Source organism: Punctularia strigosozonata (genome assembly GCF_000264995.1).
Source record: "Punctularia strigosozonata HHB-11173 SS5 unplaced genomic scaffold PUNSTscaffold_8, whole genome shotgun sequence".
Lineage (NCBI taxonomy): Eukaryota > Fungi > Basidiomycota > Agaricomycetes > Corticiales > Punctulariaceae > Punctularia > Punctularia strigosozonata.
The window spans coordinates 1458175-1481495 of NW_006767440.1; the positions used below are offsets into that span (position 1 = coordinate 1458175).

General features: G+C 53.5%; 9 protein-coding genes across 9 annotated transcripts; 5 read left to right on the forward strand and 4 right to left on the reverse strand.

The window, feature by feature from the left end:
- Positions 1-269: 269 nt before the first annotated feature.
- PUNSTDRAFT_144490 (uncharacterized protein) lies at positions 270-3914 on the forward strand. The gene is made up of 14 exons (XM_007385076.1): positions 270-475; positions 525-584; positions 633-684; positions 741-1170; positions 1219-1438; positions 1494-1826; positions 1886-2035; positions 2090-2455; positions 2508-2574; positions 2633-2864; positions 2924-3353; positions 3408-3503; positions 3553-3705; positions 3773-3914. The coding sequence occupies exons 1-11, from the start codon at positions 326-328 to the stop codon at positions 2940-2942; spliced, it is 2079 nt and encodes a 692-aa protein (XP_007385138.1). The 5' UTR covers positions 270-325; the 3' UTR covers positions 2943-3353; positions 3408-3503; positions 3553-3705; positions 3773-3914.
- Positions 3915-4877: 963 nt separating this feature from the next.
- Positions 4878-6236, forward strand: PUNSTDRAFT_53333 (DUF298-domain-containing protein). The gene is made up of 6 exons (XM_007385077.1): positions 4878-5316; positions 5370-5567; positions 5637-5736; positions 5789-5833; positions 5883-5939; positions 5997-6236. The coding sequence occupies exons 1-6, from the start codon at positions 4928-4930 to the stop codon at positions 6054-6056; spliced, it is 849 nt and encodes a 282-aa protein (XP_007385139.1). The 5' UTR covers positions 4878-4927; the 3' UTR covers positions 6057-6236.
- Positions 6231-7102, forward strand: PUNSTDRAFT_114426 (DUF636 domain protein; the record flags this gene model as incomplete). Its single annotated transcript, XM_007385078.1, has 5 exons — positions 6231-6290; positions 6510-6593; positions 6661-6822; positions 6895-7015; positions 7071-7102. The coding sequence occupies 5 exons, from the start codon at positions 6231-6233 to the stop codon at positions 7100-7102; spliced, it is 459 nt and encodes a 152-aa protein (XP_007385140.1).
- Positions 7103-8043: 941 nt separating this feature from the next.
- On the forward strand, positions 8044-10369 carry PUNSTDRAFT_45445 (P-loop containing nucleoside triphosphate hydrolase protein; the record flags this gene model as incomplete). The annotated part of the gene is made up of 7 exons (XM_007385079.1): positions 8044-8388; positions 8446-8550; positions 8589-8963; positions 9020-9225; positions 9284-9470; positions 9537-10095; positions 10149-10369. 7 exons carry the CDS (start codon positions 8044-8046, stop codon positions 10367-10369), a joined length of 1998 nt encoding a protein of 665 aa, XP_007385141.1.
- A 152-nt stretch (positions 10370-10521) lies between these two features.
- Positions 10522-15259, reverse strand: PUNSTDRAFT_121179 (uncharacterized protein; the record flags this gene model as incomplete). The annotated part of the gene is made up of 10 exons (XM_007385080.1): positions 15098-15259; positions 14965-15045; positions 14798-14910; positions 14596-14746; positions 14198-14532; positions 14078-14148; positions 12622-14031; positions 12285-12569; positions 12223-12258; positions 10522-12065 (listed from the first exon to the last, which is right to left on the reverse strand). Exons 1-10 carry the CDS (start codon positions 15218-15220, stop codon positions 10522-10524), a joined length of 4149 nt encoding a protein of 1382 aa, XP_007385142.1. The 5' UTR covers positions 15221-15259.
- Positions 15260-15594: 335 nt separating this feature from the next.
- PUNSTDRAFT_36994 (uncharacterized protein) lies at positions 15595-16166 on the reverse strand (the record flags this gene model as incomplete). Its single annotated transcript, XM_007385081.1, has 4 exons — positions 15595-15633; positions 15701-15748; positions 15780-15924; positions 16069-16166. Coding segments are annotated over 4 exons (330 nt in total), but the record flags the coding sequence as incomplete, so codon positions are not given.
- Positions 16167-16879: 713 nt separating this feature from the next.
- PUNSTDRAFT_121181 (uncharacterized protein) lies at positions 16880-17997 on the reverse strand (the record flags this gene model as incomplete). Its single annotated transcript, XM_007385082.1, has 2 exons — positions 16880-17520; positions 17637-17997. 2 exons carry the CDS (start codon positions 17995-17997, stop codon positions 16880-16882), a joined length of 1002 nt encoding a protein of 333 aa, XP_007385144.1.
- A 952-nt stretch (positions 17998-18949) lies between these two features.
- Positions 18950-20647, forward strand: PUNSTDRAFT_53336 (uncharacterized protein). The gene is made up of 9 exons (XM_007385083.1): positions 18950-19092; positions 19146-19183; positions 19234-19311; positions 19362-19470; positions 19534-19859; positions 19909-19952; positions 20005-20089; positions 20148-20235; positions 20295-20647. The coding sequence occupies exons 1-9, from the start codon at positions 18970-18972 to the stop codon at positions 20520-20522; spliced, it is 1119 nt and encodes a 372-aa protein (XP_007385145.1). The 5' UTR covers positions 18950-18969; the 3' UTR covers positions 20523-20647.
- An 81-nt stretch (positions 20648-20728) lies between these two features.
- Positions 20729-22304, reverse strand: PUNSTDRAFT_88830 (uncharacterized protein). Its single transcript, XM_007385084.1, has 5 exons — positions 22087-22304; positions 21675-21873; positions 21446-21614; positions 21035-21391; positions 20729-20974 (listed from the first exon to the last, which is right to left on the reverse strand). The coding sequence occupies exons 1-5, from the start codon at positions 22221-22223 to the stop codon at positions 20844-20846; spliced, it is 993 nt and encodes a 330-aa protein (XP_007385146.1). The 5' UTR covers positions 22224-22304; the 3' UTR covers positions 20729-20843.
- Between the last annotated feature and the right edge of the window lie 1017 nt (positions 22305-23321).

The following is a 23321-nucleotide window of genomic DNA, read 5'->3' on the forward strand; positions in this document are numbered from 1 at the left end:
GATAGCAACGACCAAGTGTGCATATGCGCATGTGGCCGCTTGACATAGGCTCGGAACTGGTCTCCACATATTCCTGACGTTTTTTTTCTGCACTTTCGCCCAGGAAGACATTGCTAGAGCACCGAGTGCTTGTATTGCAAGCAGTAGAGACCGCAGGCGCAGCCTTCCAAAGTTCCAGCGAATGCTGCGGCCAGCCCAAAAGCTGAAACTGGTCAAGTCAGAAACACAGCACGATCGCTGCGGCGCGCTTGCCTGGTGGCTGACGCGCGCACCACCGTCACCCCGAACTTCCATCATCTAACGACCTCCTCTACCCTCGTCCACCATGTCTGCCGGCCTTGGAAACGAGGTCCTCACCGTTATCAACAAACTTCAAGACGTATTCACCGCCGTCGGCACATCCGCGTCGGCGGTAGACCTCCCGCAGATATGCGTGCTCGGCAGTCAGAGTAGCGGAAAGAGTAGTGTGCTCGAGGTTGGTGCAATAGTCAAAATACGCTGGGACGATCTCAAGAGCTCTGTAGAACATCGTTGGTCGCGATTTCTTACCTCGTGGAACGGGTATCGTGACTCGAAGACCTCTGGTGAGCAATGATGATAAACTTGCACGCACCCGATTGATCGTGTTTTAGGTCCTGCAACTCATCAACCGACCAGCAGGGACGAACAAGGAGGCTGCCGGTGGTGTGTACTCTGAGGTTTCCGTGTATGCGCTGATAGGTGACACGGCGAAACATTAGTACCGAATGGCGCGGACAAGCAAGCCAACGCCGACGAGTGGGGCGAGTTCCTTCACCTCCCGGGACAGAAGTTCTACGACTTCAACAAAATTCGAGAGGAGATCGTCCGCGACACGGAGGCCAAGACCGGCAAGAACGCCGGCATCTCCCCGCTACCTATCAACCTCCGCATCTACTCGCCCAACGTCGTCACTCTCACCCTCGTCGATCTCCCTGGCATGACCCGCGTCCCCGTCGGAGACCAGCCGAAAGACATCGAGAAGCAGATCCGGGACATGCTGCTCAAGTACATCAGCAAGCCAAGCTGTATCATCTTAGCGGTGACGGCAGCGAACACCGATTTGTCCAACTCGGACGGTTTGAAACTGGCGCGAGATGTGGATCCGGAGGGAACAAGAACAATCGGTGTGCTGACGAAGGTCGACTTGATGTACGTTGATATTCAAGTTTGCACGAGTTTTCGCTGATCGGTCCCTAGGGACCCTGGCACGGATGTCGTTGACATTCTCGCCGGGCGCGTCATCTTCCTACGGCTTGGATACGTACCCGTCGTCAACCGTGGCCAACGAGACATCGAGACCAACAAGCCCATCCAAGCCGCACTCGAGTACGAGCGCCAGTTCTTTGAAAACCACCCCGCTTACAAGGGCAAGGCGCAATACTGCGGCACGCCCTTCCTTGCGCGCAAACTCAACATGGTGAGTGGACGAAGCTTTTCGTATTGATGAATTTGTGCTAAGACCAGCAAACCAGATCCTCATGCAACATATCCGTGCCACGTTACCTGACATCAAAGCGCGCATCACACAACAATTGGCGAAATACAACGCCGAGCTCCAGTCCCTTGGCGGTCCCATGGGCGGCGACTCGTCAAGCAACATGGTCCTGCAGGTCATCACAGAATTCTGCTCAGATTACCGCTCGGCGATTGACGGTAATATCAACGACTTGGCATTGAACGAGTTGTCGGGTGGTGCCAGGATAAGCTTCGTCTTCCACGAACTGTTCAACCAAGGAGTGAAGAGCATAGATCCTTTCGACCAGGTGAAGGATGGCGACATCAGGACGATCCTGTACAACTCTTCGGTGAGCATATCCAGTGCAGTTGCGTGATAGATGCTTAACATGTTTTCCTCTCGATGTAGGGCTCGACCCCCAACATCTTCGTCGGCACCGCTGCCTTCGAGATCATTGTCAAACAACAGATCAAGAGGCTCGAGGACCCCAGCTTGAAGTGCTGCCAGCTCGTTTATGACGAACTGATCCGCATCCTTGGGCAATTGCTCGGCCGCATCGTGAGCATTCCATATCGTCCGACCCCCGGGAAACGTTAACCCTTCGCATCTTAGCAACACTTCCGCCGATATCCCGCACTACGCGAGCGCTTCAACTCCGTCGTCGTCAACTTCTTCAAGAAGTCGATGACGCCGACGACGAAGCTCGTTACCGATCTTGTAGCGATGCAAGCGTGCTACGTCAACACCACGCACCCCGACTTCCTCAACGGCCACAAAGCGATGGCGATCGTACAGGATCGCCTGAACGCGAACAAGCCCCAGCACACGCAGTCGAAGGACGGCAAGCTTCCCCCTGGGGCAATCAACAACAACAAGGACCTGGATGTGGAAGTGAAGAAGGAGGAGGCAAGCTTCTTCGGCTCCTTCTTTGTGAAGAATAAGCAACCGGCGAAGAAGGGTGCAGCTGTTATGGAGGCTGTACGCGCTCGAATGCTCCTGAAAGATCATCCGACTAATCGTTCTTCGTCAGCCCCCGCCGGTCATCCGTCCCCAGGCTGCGTTAAACGAGCGGGAAACGATGGAAACCGAAGTCATCAGTGAGGCTTTTGCATACCTTAAGGTATTATACGTGTTGCTGATTGGTCGACCTTGCAGAGCTCCTCATCCACTCTTACTTCAACATCGTAAAGCGCGAGATGATCGACATGGTCCCCAAAGCCATCACGCTGACCCTCGTTAGCTACTCTAAGGAGAACCTCCAGCGCGAGCTTCTGCAGGAGCTTTACAAGCCGGACGTTTTGGACGACTTGATGAAGGAGTCGGACTACGTCGTCAACAGGAGGAAGGAAGTCGTCTCGATGGTGGATGCGCTCAACAAGGCGGAGGAGTACGTTTTTCTAACGGCCTTTGCTTTTGAGCAGGCAACTGATCATTCATCCCGCGCAGGATTGTGGCGGGCGTATGAGCGGGTAGATCTGTCGGCATTATTTGCGACCTTGGCCTGGGCTACAGAACACTCTCCCTACACTTGCAATGGTTCTTGTCTGTTGAGTACACGTATAATACCCGGATTAGTATGGATGTTCTCTATCTTACTATCTGCTGGAGGCGGAGAGCACTGGACGCTATTCGGCATAAAGTTGCTGACGTTCGCCTAAGGGAGAATACGATGTTCACTGTTTCCCAATCTGTCCTAACACTACAAGTGAATGATATGCTTATCCATCTCGGAATTAAGGTCATGCGAAGGTCGTTCGATCATCGTCAGCACTTCCGTTGCGCGATGCGGTAGCGAGACAACCTTCGACGACGTCCAACAGGGCGGAGTTCTCCAACGCAGCAGCTACACGCTCTTTATCGTTTAGTTGCTTGTTGACTGCTCGCAGAACCGTCAGACAATTGTCCTGGGTACATGATGATGATGGCGCACCTGCATGCTCGCTTTGGTGGGAGCCGGGTTTGACGCGGATGTCAATCTTGTAACGCTGCGGTAGGCTTCGCAAAAGCCGGACGCGTATCGACAGGCCTAGTTGCATTTCAGCCGGATGCAAGTCAAATGAGATGTCAAGTCAAACCTATGAGGGTAGATGCACCACAGTGAGGTACGGTCGGTGTGAACTCCACCGCGACATGGTTATTCATTACGGCCACTTGAGGAGCCGAGACGACCATAAGCTGCTCCAACGTCATATTAGGATGTTCTGGATCGCTGATATGACGGATTAAGTCTGCTTAATAGTCAGATACATTGAATTTGGGCAACGATCTGAAAAGAACACTGGACCTCCTACGTACCAAAGATCTCATTCTGGTCGATAGGCTCAGGCTCCTCTGATTCCTCTACAGATTCATCGCTCTCATAGTCCGAGACCCAGAGTGACGTTTCCTTCGAAGGTCCAAAGGAACGACGCCTTGTGCTTGCGCTGGGTGCGTAAACGGTGGGGTTGGGATTGTAAGAATCCATACGGTATATTTCTGTCATTCACCCTGCGCTGCTCAGCTCAGTAAGCCGACGGCAGACATGTAGCTCACGTGATCCTCCCAAATTATGGCGGCGCGTGCCTGCAGTGGAAGCGCGCGACGCGACATCCCCTTCGCTCTTGTACTTGCCCCTTCAGTATTGCAAGTTGCTTGCCTCTACCAGCCCCGAACGTTGAAGCTTTCCAAGTGCTGCAATGCCACAGAAGGTATGGCGCACGTTGCAATCGGCGAAACAACGAGGAATGATGGCTATGTGTGTAGCGCAAACGTGCCGCCCCAACCGCAGAGGAAACTGTTGGGAGAGCTACGAGGTCCACGCGGTCTTCAACCAAGGCATCAGGTGCAGAACTGAAGGAGAACGGAGGGACATCAGTGACTGCAGAAGAAAACGTTGTGAGACCTAACAGCAATATATGGGTATATATCCGCTCATGCGGTGTCGCAGGCACCAGCTACTAAAAGGGCCAAAACTACCGCAAAACCGCAGTACGGGCTTCCATGGCGCTACTATCTCCCATTATGCTGATCCACAATACCTCTTCCTTATGGCTGCGATACTTGTTAGAGGAAACAAGAAAGTATGCGTCAATGCCCGTGCCACAATGCCTTTGATAGCTCACATACTTGATGCAGGCGGAGAATAAGGGTCATACAAAAGCCCAAGCTCCTTTGAGGCAGGACCTCGCAGTTAATGTGTATGTTCGCACCATCACTCTATCTTCGGCTCACCATCAGTAATCGCTCCCTCACTATGTCCTCGATTCTCCAGGAGTACGTTGTCACGTGCCTGCGTCAAGCTATTTATGCTCTTTCTCTGTAGGACACAGCACTTGTCACCACCACGTGGGTCTATTCATCCTCCGCCTTTGTTCACGATAGCCTACACGCGCTGGGCTATATGGCCCTCGGCGCTGGTTGAGCGGTTTCTATCTCCTTATACCTCCCGCACTCAAGCCGCGCGTTGCTATCATGCCCTTCTCACTTCTTTGCTGCGTTTCGGACAAAACCTTCGATGCTGACGAGAAGCCTTCATCACGCAACGGATATAGCGCCAGTTCCAATAGTGCCATCGCCACCGCTGGGCCAAGCTCTCCTACCGTCAAGACCCCGGCGTCGAAACCGAAGTCGAAAGGAAAGCCTGAGCCCTATGCGGCCAACCGCGCCCAGGAACTGTTCGACGCCTACGCGGATGAGGACGATAAAGAAGTCATCGGCGCGGAAGGTTTCGAGCGTTTGTGCAGCGATGCGGGGCTGCCGCTGGACGGCGCCCTTCCGCTAGTATTGTCTTGGCAGTTGGACGCTAGCGATATGGGGCAAATTTCGAGAGAACAGTGGACCAAAGGCACGAGCGCGTTGCAGTAAGTCTCGAGAGTCTCGTCGTGGTCAGATGGCCATGCAGATGACGCCTTAGGATCTCAAATCTACACGCTCTCACCACATGTCTCACCGACTTGGAGAATCTTTTGTTGCTGGAGCAAGAGCCCGTAAAGCGTGGATCCAAAGGCGTGAACGTTCCGTACAACCGGGAGCAATATTTCAAGTACGCTGATGACCGCAAATCGGCATTTGGGAAGCTTTACGCATTCTGCTTCATCTTGGCCAAACAAGGGTGAGACCCGCAATGGAATACTCTGGTGTTCGCCGCGTTGATCAGGTGAATTTCGTTGTGCAATCATAGAGAGTCGAGGAATATCCAAATGGACATAGCCTCTGCATTCTGGTCGGTTCTGCTCGCGCAGCGATATCCTTTGATGAAGGAGCTGCTTGAGTTCATAGCAGTGAGTTCTGGTCATACTTCTCTGTTCACTTTTGTCTCATTCCCAACTGCAGGAAAAGGGGACATACAAATTCGTTACCAAGGATATGTGGAACATGGTCGGTGTTCACACTCTTGGACACGGTCTCGAACTCAACTTTTGAACAGACATGGGAATTCGTCCAGCTTACTGATCCCAACTTGGAGAACTATGACGAGGCTGAGGTGAGCCCACCTTCGATTTTTCGCTTCTGTCCAGCTTGCAAACGTGCTCCTTCGCAGGCATGGCCTACATTGATTGATGAATTTGTCGCCTGGAAGAAGGCAAAGGCTTCCACATAACCAACTGCATCTTTGGCACGAACTGCATTGCTCCTCTCTAATTTACTAGACCAAATAATTCTTTCCCACATCGGACTCTGCATCATCGTTGTTTAATAAACGCACGGATTGCTCTCGTATTCCATTCGCATGCTATGTCCATACACTTTCCCCAGCAATGATCAACCAAACCCGATGGCATACGACCCCGAATTTGTAGAATTTGAAACTAACGGCAACGCTCGTATTGCTTGGGTACGCTGCAAGAAACCTGACGCCGAACGCAAGCAATGACGTCAAAGCCCCACGGGCAACGTTGAATAATAGTCTGGAGTGCATGTTCAATTCGTCCAACGAACGCGTGCAGCACTCTTCGATATCAAGCCGTCCATCGCTCTCGAACACTCGCTCGCACAATTGTTACAAAACGTCACCCATTAACCAGGATGCCGAAGTACGCCGGTTTATGCTAAGGACTGCCGTGCAATCGAGTACGAGTTAACGCTCGACTCCCCCGATTCTGCGCGCACGTCGCTATGCCACTGCACGAACTGCAAAGTCCGCCTTGGCCTCCAATTAACTTGACTGGCTGACAGTTTGCCCCTTCTCCGTGGTCTCCATCTAGAAAGCATTTGGTGGTGCCTTCGGTTTGACGGCAAAGGTTTCTAAGGATGCGATCCGGTACACGAAGGGCAAGACGCAAGAGCACGCGGCTGACAACGGAAGTGGGACGATTCTGCATCGCGAGTTCTGTGACATCTGCGGGAGCTTCATCCTTGAATATGGGGTATGTATCCCCCGGTTACGGAGCTCCGGTCCAATAACTTAAGGGGTGGCTTGACCAAATCTTCGTGAGCAGGAACCGGAGAAGAACATATCGCGATACGTCTGCGTGGCCTCCTTGGATGATCCAGAGGCGTTACCACCTAAAGGCGAGTTCTTCTGCAAATCCAGGGTGAGCTGGATGTCGGAAATTCCAAGTGCGTGGCAGGGGTTTGGCAAGAGAGCGCTTCATGGACTGACAATCGGTGACAGATGTGTTCCACAAAAAGGAGATCAATGTTTAAGGCACGACGGTGGGGATAAAGTGGGGTGGAGATCCGGAGTGGTGTTGAGAGCGTGCACTATTTTATGACCTAAGGCTGGGTTATATGATCTTCGTAGAATTGGCCATTTGATGGGCAGCTAGCTGAGATCGGAGACTTGAGGAACCAGCAATACACAAAAGCCTTATTCTTGTCAAGACCTTGAGTCCATGGACGTTCGTGGTGCCGCCGAGGTTCTGCCTTCTACTCCTTAACTGCCTCCTTTATCGAGTTGGCCTGCCGTTCAAGGCTCTTGTAGATACCAGCGATATCCTCGAGTGAAAGCGATTGTTCTGCCTGGGCGTCCGCGGCCAATTTCAATGAAGGCAGATTCCTTCCGAAGGAGGGGAGTACTCTTGATGAGTGAACCCCGCGGTCTTGCAGGGGTACGCCATCACGAGATGCAGGCGGCGGGGAGGAACCAAGACGTAAACCGTAACGCTCGTGGACATCCAGCCAGCGTCCTTCGATCACCGAGTCACTGGAGTTGGCCCATAGGATGCAGCAGTAAATGACCAGAGTGATACCCAAGATGCATCCCAAGAGTCGAATTCGATAGCTTGTTCGCGAGGCCCTGGCGCGACCGAAGGCGACAGTCAGCATGAGTGGGAGAGCGGGAGATTGAGGTAGACTCTAGAGCGCCATCGACAGCCATCAACTCATGACTTACATAAGCTTGCCAGTCACATTCGATGAATGATACAACGCCGATTGAGTCGGACTGACTCCTTGCCGATCCCGCGCATACATTCGACTCATACGCCAGTCACCAACAAGTTCCCATCACCAAACCAATGGCAATAAATTCCAGAGTGGTCTATCAGATACTCAGACGACCAGCGCTGTTCACGTTCACGCAGTCTCCTGATTGAGGTAGACGCATCAGTGATCTGTGAAAATATCGAACGCCCACTAGCACAGACATGTCATCTGCCGTTTTGACCACGACCCAGTTGCCTCGCTTGCGACAACTACTGGTGGACTGGGAGAAGAAGCAGCCGCCTCTCAAACCCTTCTCCACGTCCCTGGAGGACATCAAGGCGCGTTCCGAACGCACTGCCGTGTTCGGCGACGCGCTCGACGACGGAAGCAAGGACGTGATCGTCGCATTCAGGACGCGACCCCCTCTCGAGAACGAGGCGGCGACCCAGTTCGTTACCGCGAACGAGGATGCAGGGAGCGACCCTCGCGACGTGGAGTTCTGCCCAGGCATCACGGTCGCCAGCGAGGAGCCCGGTGTGTTTGTGGCGCATACGCCCAGCATGAAGGTCTGTTTTGCTGGTGTTATGTCTATTTCGTATGTTGAGATCAACATTGACCTGTAGTGGAATGGACCTGCGCTGGCACATAAACCCTTTGACGCCGACCTTGCCTTTGGGCCCCACACGTCCAACGAAGAATTGTACCAGCGTACAGTCGTAGCTAACGATGTGTGTATATTGCCTGAGGATTGTTCATCGCTTCCAAGCCTAATTTGGTATACGCTCAGCTGGTTCCGCTGGCATTGGGAGGCGGCATCGGATGTGTTCTCTCATATGGCCAGACGGGCAGTGGTAAAACGTACACCATGGAAGGCCTTGAGCACCGCATCGCCCGCGATCTCTTTGATGTGGCTGACGTCGTTGCAAGGCGCTTCGTTGCCGCAGAGGCGAAGAAACAGTCTACATCCGATGAGCAACCATTCGCTGGCCAGGAAGAGGTACATGCAGCGGACGTCTTCACTTTCGAGGTTACCTTCCTGGAGCTGCTCGGTACATCCGCTGTGGACCTCGTCGACGGTACGACGGGCGTGGATGCGCAAGGCAGCGCCATCCGCAAAGAGATTGCTATCCGTGAAGATAAGGTATGCTCTGACCTCGCCGTATCGTCTATCGGGTTCGCTCAGAACCGCTCTCTAAGGCTGGCAATGTTGTCCCGCACCTTATCTCGACGCCGGTGCACTCGTCGACCGAGCTGGAGGACTTGATCACGAGCTCGCTCTCGCATCGCCGTACTTCCGCCACTCTACGCAACGCCCGTAGCAGCCGCAGTCATGCCCTGCTCACCATCAGGGTTAAGAATAAGCTCTTGCCATGGGCTGAGGAGGGCCAGCTGATTCTTGTTGAGTACGCACTCAGGCCGTCGAAGCTCATATGGTCGGGCGAACTGATTATCTCCTTCCAGTTTGGCTGGTAGTGAGCGCTATGAAGACTCGAAGGCGCACGACAAACAGCGCATGGATGAGTCACGGGAGAATAACAAAAGTCTGATGAATCTCAAGGAGTGCGTCCGCGCCAAGGCCAGAATGGCAGCAGAAGATGGATTCGTTCATATTCCATGGAGGATGAACAAACTCACGATGCTGCTGAAGGTTCGTTCTCTCTTAGTATCCTCCATGTATAAACGGGGTGATGAAGAGGATTCTTCCGTTCTGCAGCCAATATTTGACATCGAAAGCCGTCAGCTGTCGAAGGCAATCGTCATCGCGCACGTTTCACCTCATATCCAAGACTCTGTGCACTCGACCTCGACTCTCGGCTACGCGGCCCCATTCAAGACATCTCCACCAAAGCGTCGCGGTCCTGCGCCTTACGACTCCGTTGATCCCAGGACATGGAATCATGAGCAGACGATCGCGTGGTTTAAACGCGAGTTCGCGGAGAAGATGGTAGAGCAGAAGGGCACGGGCGCTCGAGGCCAAGAAATCGTGGACATAGACGTACTTTGCCCTGGAGACATGACCGCACGCCATTTCGGGAAGATGACGACGCCCGAGTTCGTTGCACGGTGCTTGCAGGCCGTGAAGCCGACGGTGCGGACAGTCGACTCGGGGCAGGCGACGGATGGAGACGCCGTCTGGACCGCTGACGCGCTTAAGGAACTTGCGGCGACCGTTGTGGGCAGTTTGTTCTACCTCCTCCTGTCGGCCAAGACAAAGAAGCGCAACCAGGTTATGCGCACCCGTAAAGGCGTTGGCGATGTTACCGAAGCGTATGGTGCGACTCCTTACCTCTTTGTTCGGGATAGCAGGTGTTCACGCGACGTGCAGGAGCTGCCCCAAGCGATGGTTACAGGCCGGATCCATGGACAGATGAAGAAGAGTTTGAAACCAAGATCTATTTCGACAAGGAATGGAACACTGTGAGCGACGCTGCCATGAAGCCTCATCGGGACAATGGTGACTGGGAGAAGGCTCGAGAAGCGCTGCGAACTGCTCGTCTCGGCCTGATACAACAGTGGCGCGAGGCTAGAAAGGAAGGCAGGGCTTGATCAAGGCGAGGGCCTGGAAGGCTAGCATCGTGCGTATTTGATTGGATATACAGTAGACTGCAGGACGACGATGCAAATGGTGTGTCCATGTGAGATCGCATGTGCATAAGTACTTCATTATATGCGGATTAAATTGTTCGTTGCGTTACAAGCTAGTAGTCCCATTCGGAAGGCTTGAGCCTCTGCATTTTCTCCATCGCTTCCCGCACCTCCGCTTCCGCGAAGACGGCAGCCTCCTTCGCCACAACCAGCTTCTCCTCCAGCTCCTGAATCGTCATCAGCCGCATCTCATCTCCACTCCCGGTCCCCACATATCCCAGATTATCGAAGCGACGGAGCGTGTTTCCCACACGCGGCGCAAAGCCATACTTATCCCAGCCCTTGTCGTTAAAGGAGAGCACAGCGCGGACAGCGGCGGTATTGATATCTCTATGCAGCTCTTCAAGCTTGGAGAGTTGAACTTCCATCCAGCGGGCACGACGTTCCAGAGCCAAGGTAAGCGCCGCCACCTCATCTTCCTTCGCGCTGCCGTCTTCACCATTATCATCCAGGAAATCGTCGCCTTTGAGCATGTCGCGAAGCACGCCGTCGAACGAAGAACTGTCGTCCCACGTGGTGCGCGGAAGGAGTCTCAAGAGGTCGGAAATAGTCTGAGTCAATGTCTCAAGGAGTTGTTGGAAAGAAGATACTGCGTTGTCGATGGAACCCGATGGCATATTGTTGGCGAACGAGCCACCGCCAACCGACAGAGCGGAGAGAGCATGTACGAGCGGGCCATACTCCAGCGGCATCTTCGCAGCAGGATTGATTTTCGATAGATCGAAGAAGGGATGTTTGGATATATTCATCCAAGGCTGTCGCTCATCGATCTGCTCGAGCAGTGCGGCGATGGAAAGCGGGCCAGTAGGGAAGGGCGGCTCTGTTGACTGGGAACGACCGTGTGTCTCGGCCAGCGACGAAGGTCGGGAAGGGACTTGCGGGGCATCCGATGCAGCCGATGGCAATGTCGAGGTGGTGTCATGGATAATATCGCCTTCCTTGGGGATCCGGATAGGTTTGGTAGCAGGCTTGTTCTTCTTGGGCATTCTCGACAAAAGTGGTCCTTGCATCGGAGCCTCAGGGGTAATTGGAGAAGTCGGAACCTCCTTATGGGCCTTGGTTGCCGGACGGGCATCTGGACCGCCCGCTTGCTTTGAGGCTTTCTCTGCTTGAACAGCCTTCCTGGCCTCTCTGGCCGCTAAGGCAGCCTTCTCTCTCGCCGCCCTTTCCTGCTCTAGCCTTTGCCTTTCTGTCTTATCTTTCGCCGCCCGCTCCGCCTTCAGTTGCAAAGCCCGCTCCTTGTCCGCTTTTTCCTTCTCAGCTCGTAGCCTCTCCTTTTCCAGTCTCTCTTTCTCCTTTTCGAGCTTCAGAGCGGCAGCTCTTTCCTTCTCCGCAGCCTTTTCGGCGGCTAGTTTCGCTTTTTCGGCCGCCCTTGCAGCTGCCTTCTCTTGCGCAGCCTGCGCGCGAGCTGCAGCACGTTCAATGGCTGCAGCTTTCTTCGCAGCTTTACGCGCAGCCTTGTCTTGCGCAGTGGTATCGATGATCGTCGTATCTTCGGGAGTCGCCACCTCCTTAGGAGAATCGGCGGTCAAAGCCGGGAAGTCCGCGGACGACAAAGGGGGAGGAGATGGAGAAACGGGTGATGCGGATGTGGACACTGCATCGCCGCAAAGAATGGCATTAAGTCAGCGCCAGATTAAGGAATATAAGCGTGGGGGAGGGAGGATCACAACAACATGTGGCAGAAGGGACAAGGAAGACAAGGAGAGCATGGGCTTGCTGAGGATTCAGCGCCGGTAGTAGTAGTTCCGCACTGGCAAAGCACGGCTCGGCTCGGTGGACTCCCTCCCCTGAACATTGCGGAGGAATAACTTACCATGTGCGGAACCGCTAGTCTGGGATGGCTCGATACTTGAGGAAGGACCACTACCCAGTCCCAAGTTCGCAGTGTTGAGGCTGCCATTGCTCAGCTGGGGAAAGGATAGTCCTGGAGGCGGTGCGAACGATTGGCCAGGTTGTGGAAAGGGGTCCAGCCCAGGAGGCCCAGGAAACCGACTATCCGATAGCGCCTGTGCTCCACTGAAACTGGCGGACATGATCGCGGGATCGTTGAAAGGGGGACCCCCGGTCCTGTAAGGCACCGACTGATGGATACTCTCCACTATCCGGTTCGATTAGTCCTGACGGAACCAAAAACAATCGATAGCACTCACTCCCAAATGAACTCTGGCTTGCTGCCCTGCTCTGACTGCGCACGATGAAGTCACGCAGCTGCGCTTCACTCAAAGCGCTAGACATTTGATCTGCGAAAGGCTGGAAACGAGATCCTGGCGCCACGGCCGGCTGAGCCTGGACTGCGAGGGGCGAGCTCGCTGACGAAGGGGGGCGCATACCAAAATCTTGCCGTGCATGTTGCCATTGATGCGAATTAGGCCCATAAGTAGGATCGGGTGACATGTATGATTGCGCCATGGAATTCGTCCGGCTGATCGGCGAAGCATGGTGTAAGGAGGGCGTCGCCATCATCGGCGATGCCGTATGGAGAGGAGACGGAACCCCCGTGCCTGTGGACGCTTGACGTCCCCGTGCAAAATCGAACCTTGAAACCTTAGGGGTGGGATCATCATCCATTTGGGGAGGGCTTGATGTTGAGAGAGACGAGTCATTGATCTCCGCGAATGGATCGAAGGAGCCTGAATAACCTGTGCTAGGTTTCGCAATGCCCGGTGGACCAGCTGGCTCGCGACCGTCCAAAGGAAGCGACGAAAGCAATCCAGAGAACGAGTCCAGCGGCCCATTGGAGGCTATGTCGGTCAGTCCTGGTAGTTCCATGACGTTGTCGTTGATTTCTTTCCTGGACACCGAGGAGTCCCAGCTGAAGCTGAAGGCACCGCGTTCGCCATCCCCGCCCGTCAATACTGATAGAACGCGATCAAAGTCCGGGAACGGCGCAAGGCCTGTACCGGACCGCAAAGACTTGCGCCTTAGCCTGACGTCATCCAGGAGTGCCTGCGCTTGTGTGGACATCTGATAATTTTGCGAGCCTCTGGAAGAAAGAATCGGGGAAGCTGTATCCTTAGGTCGGGGCAGAGCTAGGCCGGGAGGCGCACCAAGTCCTGGAGGCGCACTTGGAAGACCGGGAGGTAAGATAGGATCGGATGGTACGGAGGGTATCGACGAGCGACCGGATGCTGCTGATTCCGGGCGGACTTCCGGCTCTGGAGGAGCAACAGGCGATTCCTGTGCAGCGGATGCAGGCTCTGAATCGGCAGTGAAAGACGATGCAGGGGATTGCGGTCGGGCAGACACCTGAATATCCTTTTCCGGCCGTCGCGGCTGCTTCAACTCGACTGGAGTCGCGGGGCGGGGTGGTAGTCCTGCGTTGACGGGCGTTCCAGGGCGAGAGATCGATGCGTGCGATGGCGTCTTCGCGCTGGTGGTCCCACGACGTTCCTCTTGAGGTTTTGCGGCTGTGTTGCTGGCTACGGCACCCCGTTGTCGCTGAGCAGCCCGCCTCGCTGGTCGCGTGGTAATGGGAAAGTCATCCACGATTGCCCGCAGTTGATTTGCAGGAGCTCTACCCTTGTTCGCCCATGCAGCGCCTCTAGGAAGTCCACCTTGTTCTGCGACATCAGTGATGAAAACGGACAATTTGTGACATTACTATACCATCTGCATCCCCAGCCTTTTTGCCCAGGATGGTCCGAGACCTTGTTTCCGTGTCCTTCATAGTATGTTTCCTATCGTAAGAGTGAGCATCGACGTCAAGACTGGGGCACAATAACATACAGTGTTGTAAGATCCTCCTTCGTAAAGCAATCCTTCTCATCGCTCCACTCGTGAAGGTTCATGCAGTTTCGGTCATTACAGCTGCGCCCGCGCAAGAATGCTATGCAATACTTCGTCGTCCCGTAACTGGCTCTCATGACCTCGTTACCGCCGCCGGGTGACGGTGCTCCGTCGACGGCGGCGATGGCGCGGGCTGCATCTTCACGCCGATTATAGGTGATATACAAGCCGACCACAGGCCCCTTGCCTCCTGGTGGCGTCCGCTTTACGATGAACACGTTTGATATCTTGCCGTATTGGCCAAAGAATTCGTTTGATCGAAGGGTCGGAATGAGCTATATGTGACGTCGTGGTAAGTAAAAAAATCAATCTCCGCAGCGGATGCCAACAGAGCGCACCTCTTCCTTGGCGAAGCGAGGACCGATCCCGACAACGTACACGACGTTCCGCTGAACTACACGGAGGTTGGCTAAGTGCCGCCGGTTGAGCGCATCCAGCTCCTTCCGTTCGCGTTCACGTTGTTTCTTTTGTTGCGTCAAACGCTTGTGGCTGACGCAAGTCCGTAAGCCAGGGACAAAACGCCGGTCAGCGGTGACTTACTCCTCCTTGGAAATCGGCTTAAATTGCACGCCATCCTCCGTGTACTCTCGCCGGCATGCAGGACAACGCCCGTTCAAGTTTTGCTTGATGTGGTTCCAGCAAAAGCGACAGATCTGAAGAAGGTGCCAGTGAGGCTTACAAAGCAATTGCGTCGGGCAACGACTTACTTGATAGCCACATACGCACGGCTTGAAGTTGAGATCGGATATGTCCATTTCTTCCAAGCAGAGCGGACATTCCTCATCATCCTAAGCAGTCATCAGAGCTGGAGAATTTCGAACTCGTGGTATTATCACGTACTGCTTCGTCGTCGCTCCAATACGCGTCCTGAACGCCAGCCAGGACATGCGACTTAGTTTGGGGCATCGAGAAAGCGGCGTGGGGCGCCGGCGCCGGAAGGTGTGCGTGTAACCTCGTAGCCATTATTCGTTGAAGGTGTGTTGAGCTGGTTGTTAGACCGCGTCGCTGGAAGTAACCGCGATGGTGGAAGGTAAAGAGTAAAACGCGAGGCTGGAGGCGGTGGTGCTCAGCCTCGTGTTCTGCACTTCCCAGGCTCATTGACCGAACTGGCAGCTTGTCTCCCTACGCCACCATTGCTTTGGGCCCATCTCTCGTTGATTCCGTATATACAACACTGGAATGTGAGGCAGTTCACTATCAACCGTACGTATGCTGCTTGCATGTATGACTCCCAAAATGGGTAAGAACGCTCATCGTAGCGTTATTGGTAGTCCCAAACAAAAACCTATCGCCTGGCATAGCGCACCGAGGTTCAGTGCGATCATAGATCAGATGTCGAAATCGTCGTCGTCATCCAACTCTTTCCGCCTCTGATACTGTGAAGATAGGATCAATGAGAGCGCCCGCAAGCCGAACGCCCATGAACTCAAGCCGGCAACTTACAACAATTGTTGCCTTCTTTGCGCTGGTCTTAGACTGTGCCTCCTCCGCCTACGATATAGAATAAGTAAGAGCTTAAGACAGCAGTGTAAGAAGATCTCGCCTGTTCCAGGAGTTCGATGAGCTGCTCTTCGCTAACCCGTCCTCGTAATTGTCCTGTCTGAGCCATCCTCAATAAAATGGACTCGATCTGCCGAGATCGTTCTGGGTTCGCCAAGGCTACACGTCTTACTGTGAGTTGCATGCCGGGTCCAGTATCGATGGCAATCAGTAACAGAGCATAGCGAATGCAGGGAAATTTGATCATTACACCAAGGAATCCAACCAACATTTCAGTAACAATCATGGCGTAGGTTTCCAACACCGCCTACGCACATCGCGCTCCTGCACTGGGTTCGAGTACGGTAGCCAAGAGGTTTCTGCGCATTTCCTCCTCAGCAGCCGCCCGCTGAGCGTCATCTCCCCCACTGGGGGCCTGGGAGCTCTGAGGTGTTGCTGGACTCCTCGTACTGCCTTGTTGCTTCAATTGGTTCAGGCGAGCAGCCCTGATAGCAGCAAGCTCAGGATCGTCGGACATCGCAACTGCTTGAACTTGAAGAGGCGGTGGTCAACTACACTTCACTGAGCAGGATGATAGGCAAGAGCGTACAGCCTCGTACAGCCACAGCCACGGAACTCAGAGACTACCAATCACTGTCAGGCAGTGTCACCGTCAACGCTGACTGCGAAGTCCCAACTCGATTTTGATCATGTATGCATAATAGCTTGAGTATGCTCAATTCATTGTGCCTGGACGATCGTAGCCTAATGTAGGCATAATTTTTCTTTGATCTCCATTGGTACTTATACCTAACGCCTCCAACAACGTTTGTGTTCGATCACATTCACAAAGGGATAATTCACAAGCTCGTACAATTCGTATGATGAGCGTGCGTCGTGGATGTGCTATACGAAGATTTCACGTACTGCTGCGCGGGGGAAGGATGTGGATGAACTGCGCAGTTCGATAATGACACAGACGACTACACGTATCTCCATCAGCGCACTGCGCACAAGCCGTTCGATCAGCTGGTCGTATGATATGCCATTGGCTGCAGCTTGGAGTGGGAAGTCGCTCCAGTCCGGGACCATCCCTGGAAGTGGGTTTATCTACATTGAATCAATACCGGTCAGCGGACGTTGTTACCGGAGACCCTGGATCAAGCCGACCTTTATGACATGAGGCTTCGCATCGGTTCCCATCCGGTCATACCGGACATCTACCCGACCGCCGTCACGGCACCCAAGGGCGTGCCATGCCCGAAGAGCTATCTCGGAAACGTCCGCGATGACCTGATCCATGGGGCGGATTCGAGATGCGACGCCTCTCTGTTGCAACATGCGAATCGCCGGATGGTCGACGACTGACCCACCGACATCATAGAATATGTAATGCGGGCAGTGCTGCCAGTCCGACATCTCCGCTGCGCCGTAAATACTGCACTCGCGAGCATGAGGATTCCCCAAAGGGGATGCCGATGTGGGTCTGAACACGAGCTCGGTAACACCGATGACAACGGCAAGCTCCGCTGTCCCGATGATACCGACTGTGAACTCCCTTCCTGATAGAAATTTCTCGACCAACAAGTCCTGCTCCGGGAAGCGTTTTGTGAGGCTTGAAATGACCGCGGGAAAGTCGTCTTCGCGGGTGATCAGGGAAGAAATATCCACACCTTGGCCAGAGCATTCGCAGGCGGGCTTGACGAAGAGCGGCAAAGTCTCGAGCGCGGCTTTCTGTACAGAGCTCGCGATGGCAACGGAGAGGGACATCTGGTAAGTACGGACTAGAGAGGTAGCCGAGATGATTGCATATGGAGCGGTGGGGATCTGATGATGGTCCAGAACCATCTTGAAGGATACGTTTTAGGAGAGAGACAAAGCTCATGCAGGCGGCTCGTACCTTGGTTGTCGCCTTGTTCATGCATACGGAGTAAGTTGAGGCGTTGGAAAAAAACGTGGTTGACGCGGTGTGCCTCCAAGAGGCTAGGAACCTGTGCTTCACGCGCACTGCCAGATAAGCCCTCGCACATATTGAAGACGACGTCCCAGCTCTGCCCTTGAGCAAGCCGTCGCACCAGTGACTTGATGTTACCGATCTTATCAACGTTGCCCAACAGCGAGAGTGCAGATGCGATACTCTCTATGGTCTCGTCCGAGTCGAGCACGATGCACTCTGCCTCCGAGTAACCTTCAGCGAGATATGCAGATTTTTGGTCAAAGGTGAAGCCTATGTTGAGTGGTTGTTCCAGACGAGCGCTCATGTCGGGAATCGAGAGATCGGGAAGTGGTATCGACCATCAACGGGGAGCACGCGTTATCTGTACTTTCCGCGCGACCTCGAAAGACGGAAAGAATCCGCGAGGATCGCTTGAAATGTGCCCGAAAAGGCATACCCAACCCCGCTAGTGTCGATACGCGAGACCAAACGGTGGACTCCTGCATTGATTCAACATTGTTCACGAGTCTCAGATGTTCTATCGTTGGCAGGTCAGTCACTCCTTCGACTACTTCAAGAATCATTTTTACCTATTACCATAGCATGGTATGACGATATTATCCAGGAGCATGTCGTCCACGATGTACGTAACAGCCATCGCGAATTCTTCGCCCGTACTCGTATTCGAGCTTATCCCGCAATGGTTGACGTACTTGGGCCTGACTGAAGAGATGCACTGACGTGCATTTTTACCATCGTTCAACATTTCGTCCAGACGCCCATACTTTCTGGAGTTCCAGTCCACAACTCCAGTCCAAAGAACAGCCTGAGCTGCAGTAAGATATTCAGAGCCAGATTTGTCGCAACAGAAGTTCAACCGGCGACGCAGCCCGGCTGCCAAGCTCTGAGACGAAGACCTTTTCTGACAGCACATAGCGGAAACTGAGAGGACATATCCTTTCACCTTATTGGGCGGCGTTGTATGCGCGACGTCATCGTGCATGAGGTGCCAGTGTCGAAGGCCTGAAGGCTGCAGATCTAGTGCCGGGGTGGACTGTGGTTCATCGTGGGAAAGTGGCAACAGCCTCATCCCCGCTTCGGACCGCCCCTTTGTTGGTGAACAGCCACCACGTGGTATCCTATTGTTGTCTCGCGCGTCTTTGTCTTTGAGCTCCTCCGTATTGTTTGGCCAGTGCGACGGAGCAATGCATTGTCTCTCTCTCGATCGTATAAAGGCCTCTTTGAGACGTCTGGGATGCTCAAGTTTACTTTCCCCACCTTGTCGCAGGTCGCCATCATGTACACAACTGCCTTCCTTGCCCTTCTCTTGACCTTCGCAGCCATCCCGCCTTCGGACGCGGCGCAATTTAACGTAACCGTAGGAGGGACTGGTGTATTAAAGTATGATCCTGAAACTATAGTGTGTATCTTGGAGTATGCCAGTCGATTTTGTGCTGATTATCCGCCCGTCAGAATGCCTCCATCGGCGATACCGTTCTCTTCAACTTCCAGTCAGTCAACCTCAGTCTCAAACCGGACGTCCGACTAACTTGACACGCAGCCAGAAGAATCACACCGTAACTCAGTCAAGTTTTGCGAATCCTTGTCAACCTCTCGAGGGAGGTTTCGACTCCGGATTGTACGTAAGAACTCGTTCATTCGCGGTGACACGTAATGAACGTGTTGTAGTGTTCCCGTCGGCGATGACGTTGTGGACAACTTCCCCGTCGCTCAACTGACCGTAACATCCGAGGACCCCACCTGGATCTTCTGTCGGCAAAGTAATCATTGCCAGCAGGTGCGTTGTAGTGACTGCAGTTCATATCTCCTCCGAGCCATCTAACGGTATCGTTCTGTCCAGGGCATGGTCTTCGCTATCAATCCCACTGCAGACAAGACCTTCGATGCTTTTCAACAGGCGGCCATCGCATCCGGAAACAACACGGCCTCTGCGAGCGCCAGTTCTACCTCTACGGCCACTTCAAGCATTATCACCTCTGCCGCCACTAGCACTCCGTCTGTGGTCACCGTTACTGCCACCGTCACCGTGTCTTCTGGAGGCGACATTACGACGACGTATGGTTCCTACCCTGGATCGGCTGCGCCTACCTCTGCTGTCAGCTCAGACCATAAGGTCGTTGTGGGCGGCAGTGGCCTGTTCTATTCCCCTTCGAACATCACCGCACAGTAAGCTAGCAAGACGATCATAGATATAGCTAGACTTACACTCGCCCAGGCCGGGAGATACCATCACATTTGAATTCCACCAGAAGAATCACAGTACGTTTGGGATGCCTCGCAATTCGACATTCCCGTTAACGTTTCTATCCAGCGGCCACCCAGTCGAGCTTCGCCAACCCTTGCCGATCTTTGACGTTGACGAGCACAACTGGTCAAATCGGCTTTGACTCCGGATTGTAAGCTACCTAGTCGTCGCACTCCTTGCTTATTACTGACGCACGTCCGTGTTTGCAGCATGCCGGTGTCCGATAACGCTACGACCTTCCCTACCTTCACCATTCAAGTGAACGATTCCTCGCCCATCTGGGTTTACTGCAAGCAGGCCAGTATACGGCTCCGGTTCCTTCGCCGCCTGACCCACTGATATTCTCTATCGTGCAGGCGAACCACTGCGGACAGGGCATGGTCTTCTCCGCCAACGCGATCGAGACTGGACCAAATAACTTCGCCGCTTTCCAAGCAAAGGCGAAGGCGCTCAATGGCACTACCTCGAGCGGCAGCGGCAGCGCCGCCTCCGCATCGGCCACGAACTCTGGCGCAAGGACGGTAGCGAAGTGGCATGCCAGCGGGTTGGCGCTTGTCGCCATGGTCGCAACTACCCTTCTCTAAGCAGTCCTTAAACGACTTGGTCGCGTTTCGCTCCGTTCGCTAAGCTACGTGTATCGATTAATGACCGGAAGGGTACAGGGTGTAGCATTTTCCCCCGCAGTATCATGGTCCTCACATAGACTTTAGGGCATAATGTAGCGTGGCCACGAACCTAGTCCTAGCTTACTCCTGTAGCAGTTCCATAATGTATTGTATTGGATTCAATTGGATTCATATTGTGAGATATACAGTGGTGATGATGAACAGACAACGATAGTTCTGATAGATCCAGTTCGTTCATTCGTCCGAAAAAATACGAGCAGTCCATATGCATGCAGTACGTCAAACATAAGCCCTCACAAATCCGCCCCACTTCTCAATTACCGGAAGCACGAGCTTCTCCCATTCTTTGCCTACATATGGCCCGATCTGCGGACGCTCGAACGTGAAGATCTCTTTGTGTCGTTGCCCGCCTATGATAGACCCAGCGATTCAGGAATCATGCGATGTGACGCAGCAAAAGTAGCTCTCACAGTCTTCACATCTGGCATCCGCCTTCTTCCCACTTGCAGTCGAGTTGGAGTTCGTTCTTCCGTTACCCGGGGTGGGAGCCTGGTTCGGGAAGTTGGGGTGGAGATAAGGCTTGTTCAACGTCAGATCCGTGAGTTCCAGGTGCACGAGCCTCTCGAGCCGATGGCAGCATGGACCCTTATCACCCGCCTTCACCCGCCCTTTAAGCAGGCTGCTGTTATCTTCCTCGACGCTGCCCGGCCACCAGCCGCGGAGGATGGGTTCCTTAGATTTGCATTGTTTGCCCCATTCGTCAATGCGCTTCGTCAGGTTGACCGCACGACCGACTTTGAGGTGAATGTGGGAAGGCGTCTTCTTATCTTTGATGAGGCGCCAAGTCAGAACAATATCGCAAACCTGATACCATACTTTACCTCTTATCTCGAAAGTGTATATGTAGCCCGCCTGATCGCTCAGCGAACGAGCCTTCTCCATCTCGATACGCAAGGCGACCTGAGTATCTTGTGACAGATAGTTCGGTATCCAATCCTTGTATTCCACCCATTCGCCGTTCTGACGAGCGTAGAACCCACTTTGACCCATCTTCGCGCGGCGCATATGCAACGTCAGCTCTGCGATGCTTCCAGTAAGCAATGTACTAACCAACTCCTTAGAGTGTTGGAAGCAGAATATCTCCACCGCTTCATCCTCGTCCTCGTCTAGACGGGCAACCGACATGGGTATCTTGACTTGCCTCGTGCACCGCCGTCCTGCCTTAGTTTGACCACTGCATTGAACCGTGTTACCACTCGCTGATCCGGCAATAGAAGTAGCCGGCGAAGATGGCGTGGAGTTGCGCCGCCTCTTGGGCAGGGGTGTAGCAAGAGGAGGCTGAGTGGTCGACGGACCGGCCGACGCATAAGGAGGCTTGACTTTGGAATCAGAATGCGGCCTTGCATGCAAAGCTGGAGGACTAAGAGTCGGCCTAGCTGGTGTCTTGGGTGGAGAAGGAGCACCCGAGCGGAGATGTGGAGGCGAAGAGAGCGCGGGAGGATGCTGAGCACCGGGATCCGACTGAGGTTTAGGATGACCGGGTAGAGGCCGCAGATCGCTGCTAGGTTGCGCAGGGGGTGGCGTGTACAGTCCAGCCAACGCGTGCTGCATAGTCATACTCGTCGGGCGTTGCGGATTCTGCGGAACCGAGACAAGCATGGGGAAGGGTGTTCGGTGGTTAGGGATGCTATCTGGCACATGGAAACCGCCCACACCGGCCGTAGCAAGCGATGGAGATGGGAATACCGGAGGGGTTGTTGATTTCGGCGGGGATGCATTATGCTTCGAAGAGGACGGCGCGAATCCTCCAACAAAAGGTCTGCTATCATGTAAGACAGCCTTGGATGTACTCGGCCGTTTACTTCCTGTCGATTGGACATCGAGAGATTCCAGACGTTGGGCTAGCTCATCGGGATTGACGGCCGTAGGGCTAGGTATCTCCGGGGGTGCAGGCGGGGCATTGGATCGCGACTTGTTCTTGCGGTGAAACCAGTTAGGCATGCAGACGAGTTGATTGCAATTGAATAGATACCCTCCGTCGTGTCCTTATATACGGTTGCAAGCGAGTGTGCAGGATACGATATACCCTTGCGGGCTCGCAACGTGCTGCACACGAGGCAATGCAAACAGCACAGCCTTTTCTCACCGTGAGTCAGTGACGCGACTTTCCCGGGCCGTATACAATAATGGCGGCTTTTGGGACACTCGTTTTCATTGTCGTTCATTCGTTTTCATCCAAAATCACTGAAAATCATCTGAAATCACTCCAGATCATTCAGTTTCACTCAAATTCATCCAGATTCATGCAGTAGTACCGCTAGCGCTAACAGGGCATCGTGGCAGTGCAAATATTTTCATTTTTCATCATTTAAGCTCACTTGTGGCTGTGCATATGGAATAAAGTCGGATTGCTGAAGTCAAGCAGGCATCAATAGTAAGATGAAATTAAGTATATCTGATGTATGTTATATGTGCACACAGTAGGAGTTGTGATTATTGGATGATTCTAGGTGCATGACCAACATAGTTCTGTGGCTATGTAGGCCTCTCTGAAATCAAGTGAAAATGGGTGAAAATGAAAACGAGTGAAGATGAATGAAAACGAGTAAATCAGGATGAATGTCAATGATTTTGAGTGAAAATGGATGAAAGTACGAGTGAAAATCGGTGAAAGCGAATGAAAGCGAATGAAAACGGATGAACTACCGTGACTTTGAATGAAAATGGATGAATCTGTATGAATTCTCACATTGACAT